At 28.3% G+C, this 18,299-nt stretch overlaps 2 protein-coding genes across 6 annotated transcripts; both read left to right on the top strand.

Annotated features, from left to right (window-relative positions):
- Nucleotides 1–540: 540 nt before the first annotated feature.
- LOC101497750 (uncharacterized) lies at nucleotides 541–4,222 on the top strand. 2 transcript variants are annotated; one of them, XM_027334612.2, is made up of 2 exons: nucleotides 541–1,310; nucleotides 2,284–3,737. In XM_027334612.2, exons 1-2 carry the CDS (start codon nucleotides 690–692, stop codon nucleotides 2,386–2,388), a joined length of 726 nt encoding a protein of 241 aa, XP_027190413.1. In that variant the 5' UTR covers nucleotides 541–689; the 3' UTR covers nucleotides 2,389–3,737. The 2 variants fall into 2 exon arrangements, with proteins under 2 accessions (XP_027190413.1, XP_004499719.1); XM_004499662.4 differs by lacking the exon at nucleotides 2,284–3,737 and adding an exon at nucleotides 3,758–4,222 and having other exon boundaries at nucleotides 546–1,310.
- Nucleotides 4,223–8,576: 4,354 nt separating this feature from the next.
- On the top strand, nucleotides 8,577–13,250 carry LOC101501697 (SUN domain-containing protein 4-like). Of its 4 annotated transcripts, none has more exons than XM_012715586.3 (5): nucleotides 8,577–8,735; nucleotides 9,567–9,759; nucleotides 10,656–11,974; nucleotides 12,209–12,294; nucleotides 12,956–13,250. In XM_012715586.3, exons 2-5 carry the CDS (start codon nucleotides 9,597–9,599, stop codon nucleotides 13,200–13,202), a joined length of 1,815 nt encoding a protein of 604 aa, XP_012571040.2. In that variant the 5' UTR covers nucleotides 8,577–8,735; nucleotides 9,567–9,596; the 3' UTR covers nucleotides 13,203–13,250. The 4 variants fall into 4 exon arrangements, with proteins under 4 accessions (XP_012571040.2, XP_027190070.1, XP_027190071.1 ...); XM_027334269.2 differs by having other exon boundaries at nucleotides 8,585–8,770; XM_027334270.2 differs by lacking the exon at nucleotides 8,577–8,735 and adding an exon at nucleotides 8,809–9,045.
- The last annotated feature ends 5,049 nt before the right edge of the window (nucleotides 13,251–18,299 follow it).

Raw genomic sequence — 18,299 nt, 5'->3', positions numbered from 1 at the left:
ATTAATCACTAATGTTTTTCTATTATCATAAATGCAAGTTAAAGAATAATTTAGAGCGTTAAATATTATATTAATTAAATAGTACAATTTGACAAAAAATAGTTATATCAAAAACTAAATTTTTTAGTTATTTGGGATTATTACTTTTATAAATGTGATAATTATTGAGATATATGAAAATACTTATTTTTATAAAACACAAATAGAATAATAAAATACCACTTAAAATTTAAACACAATTTAAATTATGACATAATATTTAATTTAACAATATTACAGTTTATTAATTGAACTAGCATATACCAATTGTAAAAATACAGATTTGTTATTTGGAGTATAAATAAATTTATCTGATTGTAAACCAAAATTTTTATTTAAGTGACATGTAAATCTAAATAAATTTTAAAGAATTTAAAATGACAAAATCAAAAATATTTTTTTTTCTCTCAAATTAAATTAAATATGGTGTTCTAGAAGCCAACTTGAAGAGGTGAATGGATAGCAAGTGTCCCTAATTTAAGGGCAACAAGATATATAGTTCTCTTTGTATACTCTATTCCACTACTACTACTACACTCCTACTTAAATTAGTATTAGGGTTAGGGATCTAAATAGAATATAATTCAAAATTGTGAATTCCAATGTTTGTTTCTTCTTTCAATTGATTAGTTTTACTTTTCTTTGTGTCTATGGATGGAAAAAGTGAGATTGAAGTTAGCGATTGGGAATTGGTTCAAAACGATGAACCAATTGTTTCTGTTATCGACGAATTGAATTCCGATTTATCAATTATCAGATCCGATCATTTTTCAATTCCGATTAACATTCCCAATTCAATTTCCAGTAGTTCCAGTTCCAATTCCGAAATTGATCGAAACTTCGATGATTCCTACGTTGCAAATCAGCTTTTCTCGAATCCAATCGTTTCCCCTTCTTGTTCTTCTTCTTCTTCCAATCTCCGTCGCTGGAACGATTCTGATTCCGATAGCGAACTCGCCGTGAACGCCGCTGCCGCGACGATCGGTGGTGGTACCGAGGTTGATGAAGTTGGTTTTGAGTCGAATTCGAAGGAGGAAGAGGAAGAGGAAGAGGAAGAGAAAGAGGTGAAAGAGGATGATATGAAGAGAGTTGTGTGGTGGAAGGTTCCTTTTGAAGTGTTGAAACATTGGGTTACCCCTCTTTCGATTCCTCTTCCTTTATCTGTTGCTGCTGCGGCTGCATTTTTAGGGCTTCTTATTTTGGGAAGGAGACTTTACAAAATGAAACGCAAGACTCAAGCTTTGAAGCTCAACCTTGCTCTTGATGATAAGGTCACACTTTTTGTTCTTATATATTTTCCTTGCTTATATATATACTACTAAGCATTGTTAGTTGTCACCAACACATTAACACTGATACGTAGAAACAAGTAATAATTCAAGAGAATAAAAGTGATTGAATGTAATTCCATGCATCAATGTCGTATCAAACACTCGTCAATTTGAGGTGTTGGTCCTAGGGCATACACCAAAGTTAATTTGAAGAAATGAAAGTGATTGAATACAAACATGAAACAGACCAACTGCAGAGTCTAAATTTTTTTAGAGCAATAGGGCCCAAAAAATAGTACTAAAGAATTAAAATTCACATATATTATAGGGTTCAAAAATTAAAAGGCCAAAATTGAGAAATAGAAACATATTTTAGGAAAAAGGGTCTAGATTTTTTGACAAAAAAAATAGAATCAAATTTACAAGTTTTTTGTTTTTATGTTGTTGATGTTATTTACAATTTAAATAAAGAAATGTTATTTTTTTAGTTTTTAGGTCCAATTTTTAAGATTAGACCAGGTCTCCAAAATGTTTAAGACGGCTCTGGTGTTACATAGCTTATATATAGCCCTTGCATATCAATGAACATTTACTGAGTTGATGTCATTGGACGTACACTTTAAATATAAGTTTATGATGACATGTTGTAAGCTATTTTTAGCTTCTTTCAATAAGCTACCTAAAATAGCTTATTGAATGATTGCTTAATAAAGCTATTTACTCCATGGCCTTAATTTAAGGTTAAGGTGTAGATAAAAAAGTAAGAAGGTGAACAAAGAATTTTGATTATGAATATTAAATGGTTTGATATGATTGATGATTATGATTTGATACAAAAAGAATGAAAAGTAATAAATTAACCCTGATCTCATGGTATACTAATACTTATATACAAATGCATGACAACATAGCATAAATGATTAAAGACATGTTGTATAATTGCATAACAAAACTAATTTAGCCACTGAAACAGAGAGCAAACTGTGAACATCAGAGAGGCTCAATATATCTGCCATCTGTTCATGTGCTGGTATTCGAGTCACAGCCAGGGATTTATTCAGCACCTTCTCATGAATAGGGGAGATGCCTAGTTTCATGTGTTTTGTCCGGCAATGAAGAACATGATTGTGTCACAAGGAGACGATGCTTTGATTGTCATAAGAGTTGATTGGAACTGAAACACGAACCTGTAATTCAGTAAGAAGAGACTGAGTCCAAATTATTTCACCTGTTGTAATGCTTAGACTCCGGTATTCTGTTTCAACACTTGAAGTGAGCAACTTGTTGCTGCTTTTTAACCACTATGAAATAAGTTAGATCCAAGGTTATACAAGACCCTAAAGTAGAGCTCCCGTCATAAAAAACCTGTAAAGCAAGGTGAGTCTGGCAGTAAAAGAAGGCCATAATCAGTGGAGCCTTTAAGATACTAAACAATGCATGTTGACAATTTTCGGATGCTCATTTAGTGATCATGTCATAAATTGGCACACCTTATTTACACTATAGCTAATTTCAGGTCTTGTGTCAGTTGCATATTGCAATACACCTACCCACCTACAGTAGAGTGACAGAGTTGAGGGTAAGCCTTGTGTCATAAGTGCTCGAGGTGTTGTTTTTCACTAATAATATCTATAAATTACTACCCATAACTGCTCTTGCATAACTGTCTATGATGTCTTTACCAGAAAACAGCACCTAAAACACATATGACGTTAAGTGTCCCAAATGACCCAATTGCAAGTCTGCAGCCCGAGTCTGGCGAGTGTATGTGAGGAAGAATAAAAACCAGAGGACAAATGATAATGGGGCAGAGAGAAAAGGAACAGGCAGCAGTTGATGTAACGGGGCAGTTATTTGATCTATGAAATACCAACACAGACAACAGACACGGCACTAACACTGACAATAATTTATAAAATGGAAGTGATTAAGTGTAACTACACGTGTCAGTGTCGTGTCGCACATTTGACACACGCCTTCAATCCAAAGTGTCAATGTTGCATAAATATTTAATTAAAGGGTTAGTTATCTGAGTAGTATGGGGGATAGGCGAGAAGTTGAAGTTATCTTGGAATGCATATTAGAATTGTTTAAGTTGAAATAAATCATGTTCTCTGTAGGAGCATTTTCTCAGTGGAAGTAGGGTACCTATCCCATTGTATTTCTATTATTTCAGTCTTAAACAATTTCTTTCATCCAAGTTTGTTATGCTCTCTTACTTATTTGCGGCTTGGTAATTTGTTTCCTTACATATGACACTGTAGATAAGTTTTGTCCTTCATTTTATTGCCTGATGATTATTAGACCAGCACATTTTTAGTGTCTTTTTGAGACCTTTTCAGCTATTGATAACTGATTTTGTTAATATTGATTAATATATGCTGTATTCTTTGAGATACCTGCAAAGTTTTCAAGTTTCTGAGCTTCACTTGTAACAATTTTTGCAGAAGGTATCTCAGCTCATGGGTCGTGTTGCACGTCTCAATGAAGCATTTTCAGTTGTGAGACGTGTTCCCGTAGTACGACCATCGCTGCCGGCAGCTTCTACTATAACTCTGAGGCCTGTGATGAGTATGAGATGAAGGATTTGACAAATTACTTGATTGGAAGTAGTGTGAAATTGTAATAATGATGTTTGTAATATCATAAAAATCCTTGGGGTATGAAAACATGTATGTATGAATGTATTATAATGTGTGTGGGGATCGAATTTACAAAGCTTTTCAGTGGCTTGTATATGACATCATATCATACTGTTGATTTCTATATCTTGTCAACATATTTACATTGGGGGTGTAATACTGCAATATTTTTTAAAAGGCTAGGAACGTGTAATACTGTAACATATTTAGTTATGATCTTCAACTGGAAAATTTCCAAAAAGTTTGTAATATATTAACTTGGTTTTTATATTTTGTGATATTCTTGATTGAGAATGTAACAAATAAATAATATCACGATAGACTAAAATTTGATAATAGTCTGCATATTTCTCATTTAGTTTAGCAACAATTTTTACCTCTTATGCGTGGTATTATTCATAAAGTATTATATCATATATGTTTTTTGTTAATCAATACTAGTATATAATATTGACTTTGGAAATTTTGCTAGTCACTACTTGGTTGGGGCCTAAGGTTGTTATGGCCATAGCCCATATATACACACACAAAAGGCAAGAGTCAAATCCAATAAGTGAAAATTATCGATTCTCTTTCGTGATTCTTGCATCATTCTAGTTCATGCAAAATCTAGTTTGCTCAAAATTCATGTGTATTCTAGCTCTTTTGCCGATATTAAATTTTTTTTCTTTCACTTTGAAGAAAGAAATGCAACTTTTGTGGTAACAACATCCTTCATAAATGTATTCATAATAAATACATTATAACTAAAATCTAAAATAAAAAGGTTAACAAAATTGGATTATTTGAAAGTGTCTTTATTTGCTTGGAGATTTTTACAAAGTCGGATCCCAACAAAGGATAATTTACTTAAGCGTCGGATTTTAAATTCAAATTCTCGATTATGTATCGTTGATTGTAGTGTTGGGGAAAATTTAAATAATTTCTCTTCTGAATTTGTAATGTCTCGAATAGTTTGGTGTGTAATTACGAAGTGGTTAAGTGTTTCTTTTTGCTCTTTCAAATAATGCAATTGTTCATTTTCATCAGTTATGGGTTGAGACGTGAAGGAGTTTCCTGAAAGAGATCTATAATTTGATTTATATGGCTAATAAATTTCCATTCTCCTAACTAATTATTAGTCGCTAATGTTTTGCATATAAAATAAATTCAAAGATGAAATTATTATGAAAATTTAATTAGTATACATTGACAGAGTAAATTAGTCTTACATACAAGTTTTATCATATTTTCCGAATTAGATATTTGTGTATAAGTTTTTAAAAAAATTATGACATATCCAAATAATGAGTTATGAATAAAGGCCTAGTCAAACTTTTTATATAGATAGTGCTTACAAATTAACTTTTTTTTAATCAAATTATACATTTAATATGATAGTTTAAAATTTGATAATTATTTTATGCATTAATAATATTCAATTTAATTTATTTCAGTGCATTATAAAAATAAGTTGATATTTCATACCAACAATATAGATTGAAAAAAATGAGTTTATTTCTTATTTATATTTATATTTTAAATTTAATCCATTGACTTGATATTTTTCTAGTCAATGGAGATTTATTTGGTAAAATTCTATACTATTATTTTTATTACATATTTTCGATTATGTTATTATATTAGGCTATTATAATAAATATGTTTATTTAATTTTCTTATTATGTTATTACATCTTTATTTATACTGCATTTAATGTGTTTAAGATTAGTAGTCCAAATTGATATTAACTTTTTTGGATATATATTGATATTAATTGACTTTTTTTATCAATTAAAAATATATTAAAATCGACAAAGAAAATAGCAAAATAAATATTAATTAATTACCTAAAAGATAAGTAATAAAGTTGAGTCTTTTAACAAAAATGAATTGGACTGAACATTATTTGACCGACACCAATCAGAAGCATGAAACTGTACATGTCTTGTGTGGCTTTGTTTTGCCGACATATAATGGTTTTGTTTTTTAATCCATATTACTAAGTTCTTCGTTTTGTTTTGACTAGACATGATAAATCGATAATAGAGTAGATTTTGTCTCCTCAACATATGCATCAATTAATCGGTAGAAAATTTGTATTCATTTTTGAGTTTCTCCATTGTATTCATTCAGATATATAATAATAAATTTAGAAGTTGTATTTAATATAATTAATATAGTAAAATAATTATTATTATTATACAATAATAAAATTAAAATATATTTTCTATAAAGAGAATATTATAATTTTTAATATTATAAAAAATGTTAAATATATATATATATATATAAAATTTTAAAATGACAATAATATTACTAGCGATGTGAGTTCGGATGCGGGATGAATATCAATATCCCAAATCCGTCTCCGTTCCCGAGTTTTAATTTTCAGAAAAATCCGGACATGGACCTGCCCTTAATAAAAGCAGAATTTTCCTGTGGGATGCAAGTTTGTTGTCATTAACCTCAAATCTAAGACTTTACGGTTCTGTAAGTTTATTATGTTATTTATTATCCTTTCTACAAATTAAGAATAGTTTAAACAATCTCATTAATTTATAGAGATTTTTATATTTATTTTTAAAGTTTATTATATTGTCACTCAATCATAATTATCACATCATTAAAAATATTTAATTTTAATTATTACTATTAAGTGATTGTGAAACCTTTTACTTATAATATATGAAAATTTATTTTGTTCCAAAGAGAACACGATATGGATTTTAATAAATAAAAAAAGAATCAAGGTACTTATTTTTAAAAAATTAATATTGTAAAACCAGAGTGTAGTTACAATTGTCCTTCAAGTTAAAATAGTTCCAAACTGTCCATATTAAGATAGAGTAAAAAATTCCTTGTCAAAAAATAAAAATAAAAAGTACCTATACCCTTATTTTTCTAAAAAGTTCCTAATTATTTGAACACAATAAATTGATCCAATACTTTTCACTAATTGAATAGTATTTTTACATAAAAAAATAAAAATAAAAATTAATTTTTAATTATTTCTTAATTATTTTTTTTGTTATTGAGACATCTTGTAGTCACACATAAGTTTATATCATTTATCTCTCAAAATATTTGGCTAATTATTTATTTAACATATATCTTATTAATTACTTTAAAATATTTTGATTTAGTGGTTAAATTGCTCTGAAGTGATTAATGTCATATATTTTAGTGGTGAATGAAATATATACTTAAAAATGGTTAATAACATGTATTATTATTAATGAAGTATTCAAAATAATTAATAATAAAAATTTATATATTATGTTAAAAAAATGTTTTTAATTTAAAAAAATTAAATAATATATATATATATATATATATATATATGTTAAAAGTTGTGTTTCAATAACACAATTGTACATTACTTAGTATTGTAACTATAACACATGTGAAAAAAAAAATTATATGTATTCCCTAGTTATTCGAAACCTTGTAGTATTTGGTCGACTCAAGGCTGCGATGTTTAAGGTAAAGGTTTTCTTTTTCTGTAAGGTAAAATTTTATTAAAATATATGTTGAAAATGAAATTTAAAAATACTGCTAGATAAAGAAAAAGAGCAATAATTCCATAAATTTATTTGAAAAAAACAGTTTTCCAAATAAACTAAAAGAAATTGTCCCATCCTCCCAAAAATACCAACCCACTAATAAATTAGATTATAATACTCTAAATATTAATGATAAAGTTTACTGTTTTTTCTTTTGACAGGACACTTTCTTTATATAGTAATAATAAAAGTCTTCTATGTAGTATATTTTACACATAAATCAAATTTTATTTTATCATTTTATCATAACATAAATAATATAACAAACCAATCAGCTTAATTTAAGAATAATTTTATTATTTTATTTGATAATTTTTACAAAGATATTAAATTTCATCGATTTTAATCAACACGATAAATGTTTTTTTCAAATACATCATTTTTACAAATATTCATAAATTCTTAAAATTATTTCATATACTTCATCAAATAACTCCAATCTAACATATAAAATATCAGCTTGTGATAAAACATATAAATATAAATATGAGCTTAACTTAATTAATAGTGTAAATTTTTATTTATTTTGTCTACATATCAAATTCACTCATATATGTATTATTTAAAAACAGTTACGATTAAAGTCAAAGTTTCACGATAATTTGATGTAAATATTTATTTATGAAAATATTTATAATACATTCGACAATTTAATATATACTGATATAATTACTATTTAAATTAATAGTTAAATAAATATTTTTCTTTTTAAATTTATTTTCTATCATTTAAAAAAATGATAATTAACTATTATTTACCAAAAGTACAGCAAAGTACAATTTATTTTTTTGAGTTTTCATTAATCATAAAGATAAATATTAAAATTTTTATGATAAAAAATTAATATGATACTTATAAACAATAAAATAATATTTTTCTTATATCATGATCTTTCCTAAAAAAATGTCGACAAAAAAGATTAATTTATAAAAATTATTCTTTTTTATTGGATTAAGAAACTAGTACCAAAAATCTTCAATTTAATATAAATTTTACCATTCAATTCACTTTAGTTTCAACAACAGTTACGTTTTCCGTTGTCCTATAAAAGAACAAAGACAAGAAGAAGAAAAAAAAAAAAAATCATTTTTGAATTTAAAAGAGGTCGACAGTAGACAGGACAACCTGGTTTGCTGTTTCCACGCGTTGTGTTTTTCTTCTTTGCTTCTTCTTTCACTCATCTCAATGATTCTCAATTAGATATCAATTCATCATTCATTTTTCTTCAATCCCAAAAGGTGACAATTCAATGTTTCTTTTAACTGTACTATATGTATGATCTGGATCCAACTTCTAAATTTCTTATGTTTCAGTTTCAATTCTAGCTTTTTTTTAATACCCTTTTAGATTTTATAGCTTTTTTTATCTTTATATGTTTCTTTTAGATGACCCTTTTCAGCATTGTATTTTTGCATGCTTATACTTTTTTTTTTTTATTGTTTGGTAAAGTAATATTGATGGAATTGAATTGAGTTTGTGTTTTGAGAATTTGGGTTGAAGTGTTGCCATTATGTTTGTTGGTGGCACTTTGCTCCATTTCCTATAAAGGTTATTTTCTTTTGCTTTACTATTAAGATTTTTGTGATATTGAAATTATCACTCCTTGGACTGTAGAGAATTTTGTGTCCCTTGAAGATTTTCTTATAATTGAATTTTTCATTTTTTATTAGTGGAAATGGTATTTCTGTATTTTATTACATTTATTCTTCAGATTCATAAACAACTTCAATTTTTAATGTTTTTATTTTATTTTTTATATATATACATATGGTACGACACATACATGAACATCAGACATGAAAAATCGACATGAATAATAATTTTTGAGAAATTGATTAATTGAATGTAATCACATTTGTTGGTGTTAGACACCAAACACACTTAATTATTAGAAGTGTCGGCGCTGCAGTGTACACATGTCATTGCATTTGTGATCTCACATGGATTTTAGAGCCTTTGTTATATCTATGTCACTTTGCTCAACTCAAAAGTTAATGAAAGTTTGAAAAACTTTTACATCTTATGGAGCTTTGAATTGAGGGAAAAATGATTTGTCACCTTTTTTGCAGGGAAGTTGCATTGAATTGGATTGATGAACAATGCAGAGATCGCGCAAAGCTCTTCAAGAAAGAAGAAGAGCTTTAGAGATGGCTGCAAGTGGGAGAAACTGTCTTTATAAAGTTTCTTTGTCTTTGGTTTTTGTTTTGTGGGGATTTGTTTTTCTCTTCAGCTTATGGATCAGTTGTGGCAATGGATATGGAGGTATCTTTTTGTTTTCTGATAGAATTATTTTTTTAATTAAAGATATTGAAGTATGATGTATAATGAATTAATGTTTTGGTAGATTGCTAGATGGCCTTGTTTTGTGATTGAACAAGTTTTTTTATGAGTTTTTTTTGTCTTAACACTTTGGTTTCCAAGGAAAAGGGGCCCTGGTAACCTAGAGTTCGGTCGAGAGGTAAATAAAACCTGACCTAGGATTGTTTCAGCCAGGAATTGTACTCAGGTTTTTGCATGAGTTGGCCTTTGTGATCTTTTTCCGGAATAGATCTTGAAAATTGTTGAAAAAATGATTTCTTGTGTTAGAATACATATATTGACCTTGGTTATCCATGAGTTTCCTAATAATTCCATTTCATTTTAAGCTTTATGATTCTAAAAATACCTTGTGGATTTTTTGTTGGTAAACGTTTTGTTGAAAGACCTGCATTAGATGAGATATAACCTGAAAATATGTTTATAAGTGGGAGACGTTGTTCACCTTACAAGTTGATTTTGTCCGGTTGAGTTAAGACCAACCCAAATTTTATGATGGTATCAAAGCTTATCCCTAAGCTCAACTGATTTATTAGGCTAGCTGCTATTGAGCCTCTCGAGTCACACTCTAGATATCTAGTCCTAGGTGTGGAGAGTGTGCAGGCCACTTGAGTCACGCTCCAAAAGGAAGAGATTAACACATAAACTGATGATATAATTGTTTTGAAGTGAGATAGGTAACTACAAGTGATTACATCAAGCCATTTATTGGCATAAACATATCACAAGAGTAACAAATCTTAAAAATTGAAAAATTCTAGAACTTGTACATTCCATTGCTTAACAACATAAGGATTACACTTAAAAAGATGAGGTATTAACTGCATATTCATTATGTGTAGATGATTCTGGAGAAGTTCCAGTTGCAGTATCAAACCAGCACAAAGATGAGCGCATGAAATGTAAAAACTCCAAATTGGATGATGAATATTTGACTGAAGGGGTTGATGCATACATTCCTTCCGAGACTTTCTACTCCGATGGTGCCAAAACCGATGCTTTTATTGGTGACTCAATTTTCAGTGAAGAAGACATAGTCATAGATGGTTTTGAACATGGTGATAGTGAAAAGTACATTTCACTTAAGGAACATGAAGTTGAAAGATTTGAACATGTTGCTCCAAGTGCTCCCCTGAACTCTCCAACAAAACATGAAAACGTTGCGCAAAAATTTGATCATTTATCCGAGGCAGTACCAGTTGGTCTCGATGAATTCAAGAGTCGGGTGGTTACTATGGAAATTAAATCGGCTACTAGTTCATCCGGAAGTGTAATACATAGAGTAGAGCCAGGTGGTGTAGAATACAATTATGCTTCAGCATCAAAGGGTGCAAAAGTGTTAGCTTCTAACAAAGAAGCGAAAGGCGCTTCGAATATCTTAACCAGAAACAAAGACAAATATCTTCGGAATCCTTGTTCTTCGGAAGAGAAATTCGTCGTTATAGAACTTTCGGAAGAGACATTAGTAGATACAATAGAATTAGCAAATTTTGAGCACCATTCTTCCAACTTAAAAGATTTTGAATTGCATGGTAGTTTGGTCTATCCGACCGATGTTTTTTGGGACTTTCTTGGGAACTTTACTGCCTCAAATGTGAAACAAGCTCAAAGGTTTGTTCTTCAGGAACCGAAATGGGTTCGATATCTAAAACTGAATCTTCAAAGCCACTATGGATCAGAATTTTATTGCACACTTAGCATAGTTGAAGTTTATGGCGTCGACGCTGTTGAAAGGATGCTTGAAGATTTGATATATGCTCAAGTTAATGGTGAAAAGAAGGTAGCAGTAGCATCGTCGCATTCTAACTCGTTCGAGGACAACAACGACAACAATGATGTATGGAAAATCAATTCTGACACTACTTCAGAAATCTCCTCTTCTGCAAACGAAGAAACAGTAAATACAAATGTTCATGATCCAACCGAAGAAACCCGCCAACAAATTGGCAGGATGCCGGGCGATACAGTTCTCAAGATTCTGATGCAGAAAGTTCGTCAACTCGACTTGAACTTGTCGGTTTTGGAGCAGTATTTGGAGGACTTAAATTCAAGATATGTGAAAATTTTCAAAGAGTACAACAAAGAGATAGGAGAAAATGATATAGTTCTACAGAAGATCAAACAAGACATTAGAAGTTTTCTGGACAGACAACATATTATAGTATGTTAAATTTGTCTTCCTTGATACTTTTTGGCAATACTTTTTTGTAAACTACTTCCTCCGTCCTGAAATATAAGCGAAAATGGGGCAAAGAAAATGATATATTTGATCCAAAATACATCAATTTTTTTTTATCAGATTTTGCTTATATTTCGGACAGAAGGAGTATTTAGCATCACTGTGCTTTTACTTTATATATATTGAATTTTGAAACAATTTGTTTTTGCATTGCAGATGAGAGATGTTAATGATCTTGGTTCTTGGAAGTCACATTTTTCTGTGCAATTAGATCATATACATAAGGACAATGCTGTTTTGAGGTGAGAGCTTACAAGCTTTTCTAATTCTTTTGATTTACATAACATAAACTTTAGGGTAATTTCCACTCATGTTATTTTATCAGTGTTAATAAGCTGTTATCATATAAGGACTTATATGTATAAGTTACTTTTATCACATAAAGTCAATCAATATGTTTTCATATGTACTATAAGATGTTTTCATAAACTACTAGTATCTTGAAAAAGTTATAGAAATAAGTTGAGAACAAATATATCATAAGTTGTATTCATAAGCTTTCACAAACAGTCTCACATGTGTTTATGTCACAGATAAGTTCAAATAAGTCAATAAAATCATATTTGTAGTTTAAAAAAATATCTGACTTGGGGCCTGTTTGAATTGGTTTATTTGAGTTTATCTATTGGTATAAGCACTTGTGAGACTGTTTGAGAGAATTTAAAAAAACAAATTATAAAAAAAAGTTTATAGTTTATATGAAAATAATTTGACATTATTTAATCAATTTACAATAGAAATATTTTATATATAAGTACTTATATGATAACCGTTTATAATATAAATACTTAATTAAGTTGGTTATCCAAACAAAAGATGTTATCGAAATAAATTATTTTACATGAAAATATATTAATATGATTTCTATTAATTTAGTTATTTTTTCTTTTATAAATAATGCAGGTATGAGGTTGAAAGGGTATTGGAAAATCAAGTATCTTTAGAAAACAAGGGTATAACAATATTTTGTGTGTGTGTTATTTTTTCATTCATTGCTATATTATGGCTATCTCTGAATATGGTTATGAGCATATATAGAGTACTAAGTTTTACTACAGAAAATAAATCTAGGAAATTTTGTCAAGGTAGTTCTTCCTGGTTTATTTTATTATTGAGTTGTAACATTATTATTTTCATATTAAATTCATAATAAAAATATATTTAGTTTAAGTGAAGATTTTATTATCTTCAGGGGTAATTATGTTGGTTTAATTTTATATTTATCCCAATTTTTTTTTTTTTTGCAGATTCAGTTAGTGCATTATATTAGAGAAATAATCAGATTTTAAGTTTAAATAATGAAATGTTTTCATTTAACTCTAATTTTCTAATGTATGTTTTTTTACTGAAACCATCTCATACCATTTCACTAAAATTATAATTTGAAATGCAATTTTGGCAATCTAATTACAGGTATGAACGATTACATTTATTTGTCTCCTTACAAACTCAAGCACAAAGTTTGATTTGTAGTTCAGAATTAGACACCATATTAAGTAGATCGTTTTCAAAAGAGCAAATAGACATTTTAATTTTTGAAGTTGGAAGTGTCAGTCAATTTAATTATTAAATTTATGTAAATTGTAATTTAGTTTCTTAAGATGAAAATTTTCAATTAATTTAGTATTATGAGTATGTCTTTTATTGATTTTCATGGACTTTTACTAAACATAAATACTACCTCTTGTCCTATATTTATAAGAGAAAATAATAAAATAAAATAAAAACATCAAAATTGATATTCATTGATTATTTTTATATATATACTTTTATTGAAAATTGTGAAACATTAAATATTTATTAATAAAATTAAAAACACAAATATTATAAATAAGGATATAAAAATAATTTAAATAATAAATACACCTTAAAAATCGTAATTTTTGTTTTATATATAAAAAGAAAAAAGAATTCAAAAATTCTCTTATATATAAGACTGGATGGAAGAAATACTTTGATGGAGAAGCTAAATTGATAGATATTATTTAATTTAAAAGATTAATTTGCTATATCAAATTGTCCAATCTTTAAAAATTTAAAAATTCAAATGGTAGGTTACTCTTCCAAAAATATACTTCCATTCATGGATATTTTAGTAAAAAGTTCATACTAAAGTACTAAATAGTCGTATCTTTTTTCCACAATGTATAACCTTTTTTTCAATATCCTTTTCTTATCGATGTAACAAATATAACAGCCAAACTACTATTTTGGTCCCTTTTTTCAATCTCATATCAATTTCTCTGGCTCAGTCAAACATTTGTCATTTTAGTTTTTGACGTTAATTTGTTGATTACAATTACATGGTTACCTGAGTGACGCATATGTGTACATGGCTGAGTGATGTGTTAATATCTCTTATATGTGTGTCACATGAATAAACATGATCAATTAACATTAAATTTAAAAAAAATGAAGTTTTAAATGGAAAAAAAATTATGTTTTTATCTCATTAAATTACTTTTTCTTCTCCATTCAATTACATTTTCTCTCTCTTCATCAAACCCAATAAATTATTAAATACAAGGACCATTGTACTATAAATTATCACTTTCAGAGACTATAATAACGGTAAGTGTTATTTTTGGAGAACATTGTGATAATATTCGTAAATTTACAATGCATAATGTCCATTCAGATTTTAAAACACTTAAAGTCACTTGAAACAACACATTAACAATATGAATGAACACAACATTTCATTTCACTTAAAAGAACACAAAATACATTAAGTTCAAATAATTAGTCACATGACAAACATAAAACACCTTACAAACTACTCATATTAAAAACTACTCAAACTATTAAACCCAATTTATGACTTATGAAAACAAACCATATGCAACATTTGCATGACAAATGCATCGGTTACAAGTGTTTTAAACATCTTTAAATCAGAAGTCATAGAAACAATTTTGGTATTAACTCCAACCTTGAACACTACATCTGAATTTTGATGTCTCTCAATCTCTCTTCCTTGGTGGATCTCACCCTTTCTTCCTTGATCTAATATGTGTTGAAAGTATTTCATCATCCACAATAACCATATTCATCATGCAACAAAAAATTAATTTCAAATATGAATTTGAAATTGAATGTGGAAAATAAACTCTAATACCCACCTCATATTAACATAATCCCTATAAACCATAATTCCAAATTTTCTAAATTTGATTTTGGACATTTAATATAAAATCTTCATCCCATGTTACCTTATTGATTGAGTAAGTGTAGAATGTTCTTCCTCTGTTAATTGGTGTCTGAGCAACATGCCTCATAGCCCTTCTCCCAAAACTTAATTTTTGAAGATTTTTCAACCGAGATGAAGAAGATTGAGTTTGATGTTATGATTGAGTTTGTTGTGACGATTAACAAAAAAAATGATAGGAAAGAAATTAGTGGTTAGGTCAAGAAAAACGAAGAAGATGAAGACAAATGTGAATAGATTGAAGAGTGATGGTGGTGGTGGAGACTAGAACTGTCAAAATGGACTAGCATAAATGGGCCAACTTGCCCAATCCGCTAAAACACAGGGCTTGACCCTAATAATTTCAGCCCAAATTTTTCCAAGGCTTTTTAGCCCGGTCCAAATAAACATGTTACTTATTCGGGTTAACTAATATAGGTATCGAATAGCCCACAACCTGCATAATCAATTTTTTTAAAATAAAATAGTAAAATTGGCCCACAAAAAGAAGAAAAAAAAGTGCAAAAGAGATCCAACCCACTCATCACTTACCCACCCAATGACCCAACACATCACATTATTCTAATTAAGAAAGAAACCCTAGCAAATATAACAACATCATCTCATTTTCACGTTCACTTTTTCATCATTTCAATTTCAGAGTTCACTTTTTCATCAACATCATTTCACATTATCATCATTGAATTTCCACCGTCGTCAATTTCATCATGCCTTCCTTACGCGTGGCGTTGCCTTGCACCATCAATCTTTGTTCAATTTATGCCTCTAGTCGATCTCACCCGCCATGCTTACGTGTGTCGCCATCCTTGCGCTGGCTTGTGTCGTCTCCTTGCGTCATTGATCTCGTCGTTAATACTGTAATACCTCAATTTTGTCCAATCAATTAAAAATAATTCCAAAAAAAAAAAGTAATAATATATGTAATAAATATTTTGCAATTATTATTATTAAATCTAAAAAATCATCATTTTATAAATCTGGCTCAATATTGAGTCTATATTTACATGGGTTCCCATTACATTACATTTAGCACCAAAAAAAAAAAATTCTACTTTTTCCTCGAGCAACACCTCAACCTCCCTCCCCCTTCTTTTCAACTTCTTTTTTTTAGCTCATTTTTACTACTAAACTATAATCTTCAATAAAAATGCACACAAACTGTAACATCCCAAAATTTTCATGTATATTATATATGTGTCTTGTTAGTAATTGTTATGATTTATTATTAAATTAATCATTATTTTATGTATAAATAAATTAAACTAAATTTTATCACACTCTATTTTACCTGAATAATTATAACCTTTATTTTTATTTAATTATTTTGGCGTGACAATTACACGGAGATGATTTATGATGTGATTATTTTCTAAATGGACTATTGTGCATTTTTTATTTGATTAGTTTCGATAATCATGAAATTGATGTGTTAGATATGTTTGTTTTATTTTGTTATGTTTGGGTGGTATTATTGTCTTGCTTGATTTATTTTGGTTGATAAAATATTAGTTGAATTATTTAATTAAATTAGAATTTATAAAAGTTATATTGTTTGTTAGTTTTATTTACGATCAAATAAGTATTTATTTTAGGAGATATTATAGAGTTAGTGAAAACCAACCTTTACATATAAGTGTTTTGAAAATATTTTTATTCCATCATAAACAAAAACTTACTCTCATTTATGGCAAGATTTTATGACAATTTATGGTGTTTCTTGGCATAATGTGCATTAACTCATTTTTAATATCTTTAATTTATTTTTTAAAGGAAGATTATAAATTTAATTATAATTTTTTTTTATGCAATTAAGAGAGGACACAAAAAGACTATTGTACTTTTTTTTATCTCATTCATTCATCTCTTTTAAACTAAAATCACAATTTTATTTTAATTATCTACAAAAATAATTCTATGAAATTTTTGGTTTCGTAACTATTAGATAAAAAAAAAATTAAAAGGGATGATGTGATAATCTCTAATTTATTTATTTAATTAAAATGGATGGTGTGACACCCTACAATATATGGTGAACTTTATTAGTTAATCCTAATTAACTCATACACATAAATACACATGATTTCAATTGACTTTGTAACAACCTAATAAAATTAAATAAATAGTAATTATTGGTAGCATAATTTTGGAATTAAGTGCACTTCAATTTTAGACAAGAACTCAATCGTAATATTGCAACGTAAATAACTATTACGTTCATACATTTTCATTAGGTCTCTTGTTGTCACACCTATTAGTCATTCGTACACTCCTAAAATAATTTTCTAAGTCATAAATCCCAATATCAATCAGTGTTGAATTCATCATTGCCTCATAAGCTATTTCTCGTGCGAATTTAGAGATGTTAAGAAAGAAAGCGCCTAAGGTAAGGGTTTTTCCCCATTTTGAGTTAGGCTAGATATTAAATTAGCAATTCATAAGATATTGATATGATATCTGGATGTCTTAAAAGAAAAAGATTGATTTTATTTTCGTCGTAAATAAATTAACTATAATGCTTTGATTGTTTTTTTTAATACCTCTATCTCGATGAAATTAATTATAGAGTTATATTTTTATTAGGCTTAATTGCACTTTTGGTCCCCCTATTATAGGTGAAAATTGAAAGTAGTCCCCCCATTTTGTTTCTCCCCAGTTTTAGTCCCCCAAACAGAATTTGAGTCCAAATCATGATGAGTTGTCATTTTTTTAATGACGTGTCAATAAAAAGCTGACGTGGCAGACGCATACGTGGAATAAACTTATTATTATATTATTTCTGATTAAAAAATATAATTTATATTTTTAAAAATCATTATTATAATTGTTAAAAATCATTATTACAAATAAAATTTATTTGTTAAAATTTAATTAAAAGAAAAAACAACTAAAATAAAAAATCCTAAACAAATCAAAATCAAAAGGATTCACTCATGAACCCTAAAATCATTATGAACCCTAAAATCATGAAGCAAGACACGCTTTTTCAGTTGCACATGTTATGTACATTCGATCTCTTCGTTCAACTGGTTCAGCTTTGTT

Source organism: Cicer arietinum, chromosome 5 (assembly GCF_000331145.2).
Source record: "Cicer arietinum cultivar CDC Frontier isolate Library 1 chromosome 5, Cicar.CDCFrontier_v2.0, whole genome shotgun sequence".
NCBI lineage: Eukaryota > Viridiplantae > Streptophyta > Magnoliopsida > Fabales > Fabaceae > Cicer > Cicer arietinum.
This window is presented reverse-complemented; position numbering and strand designations above follow the sequence as displayed.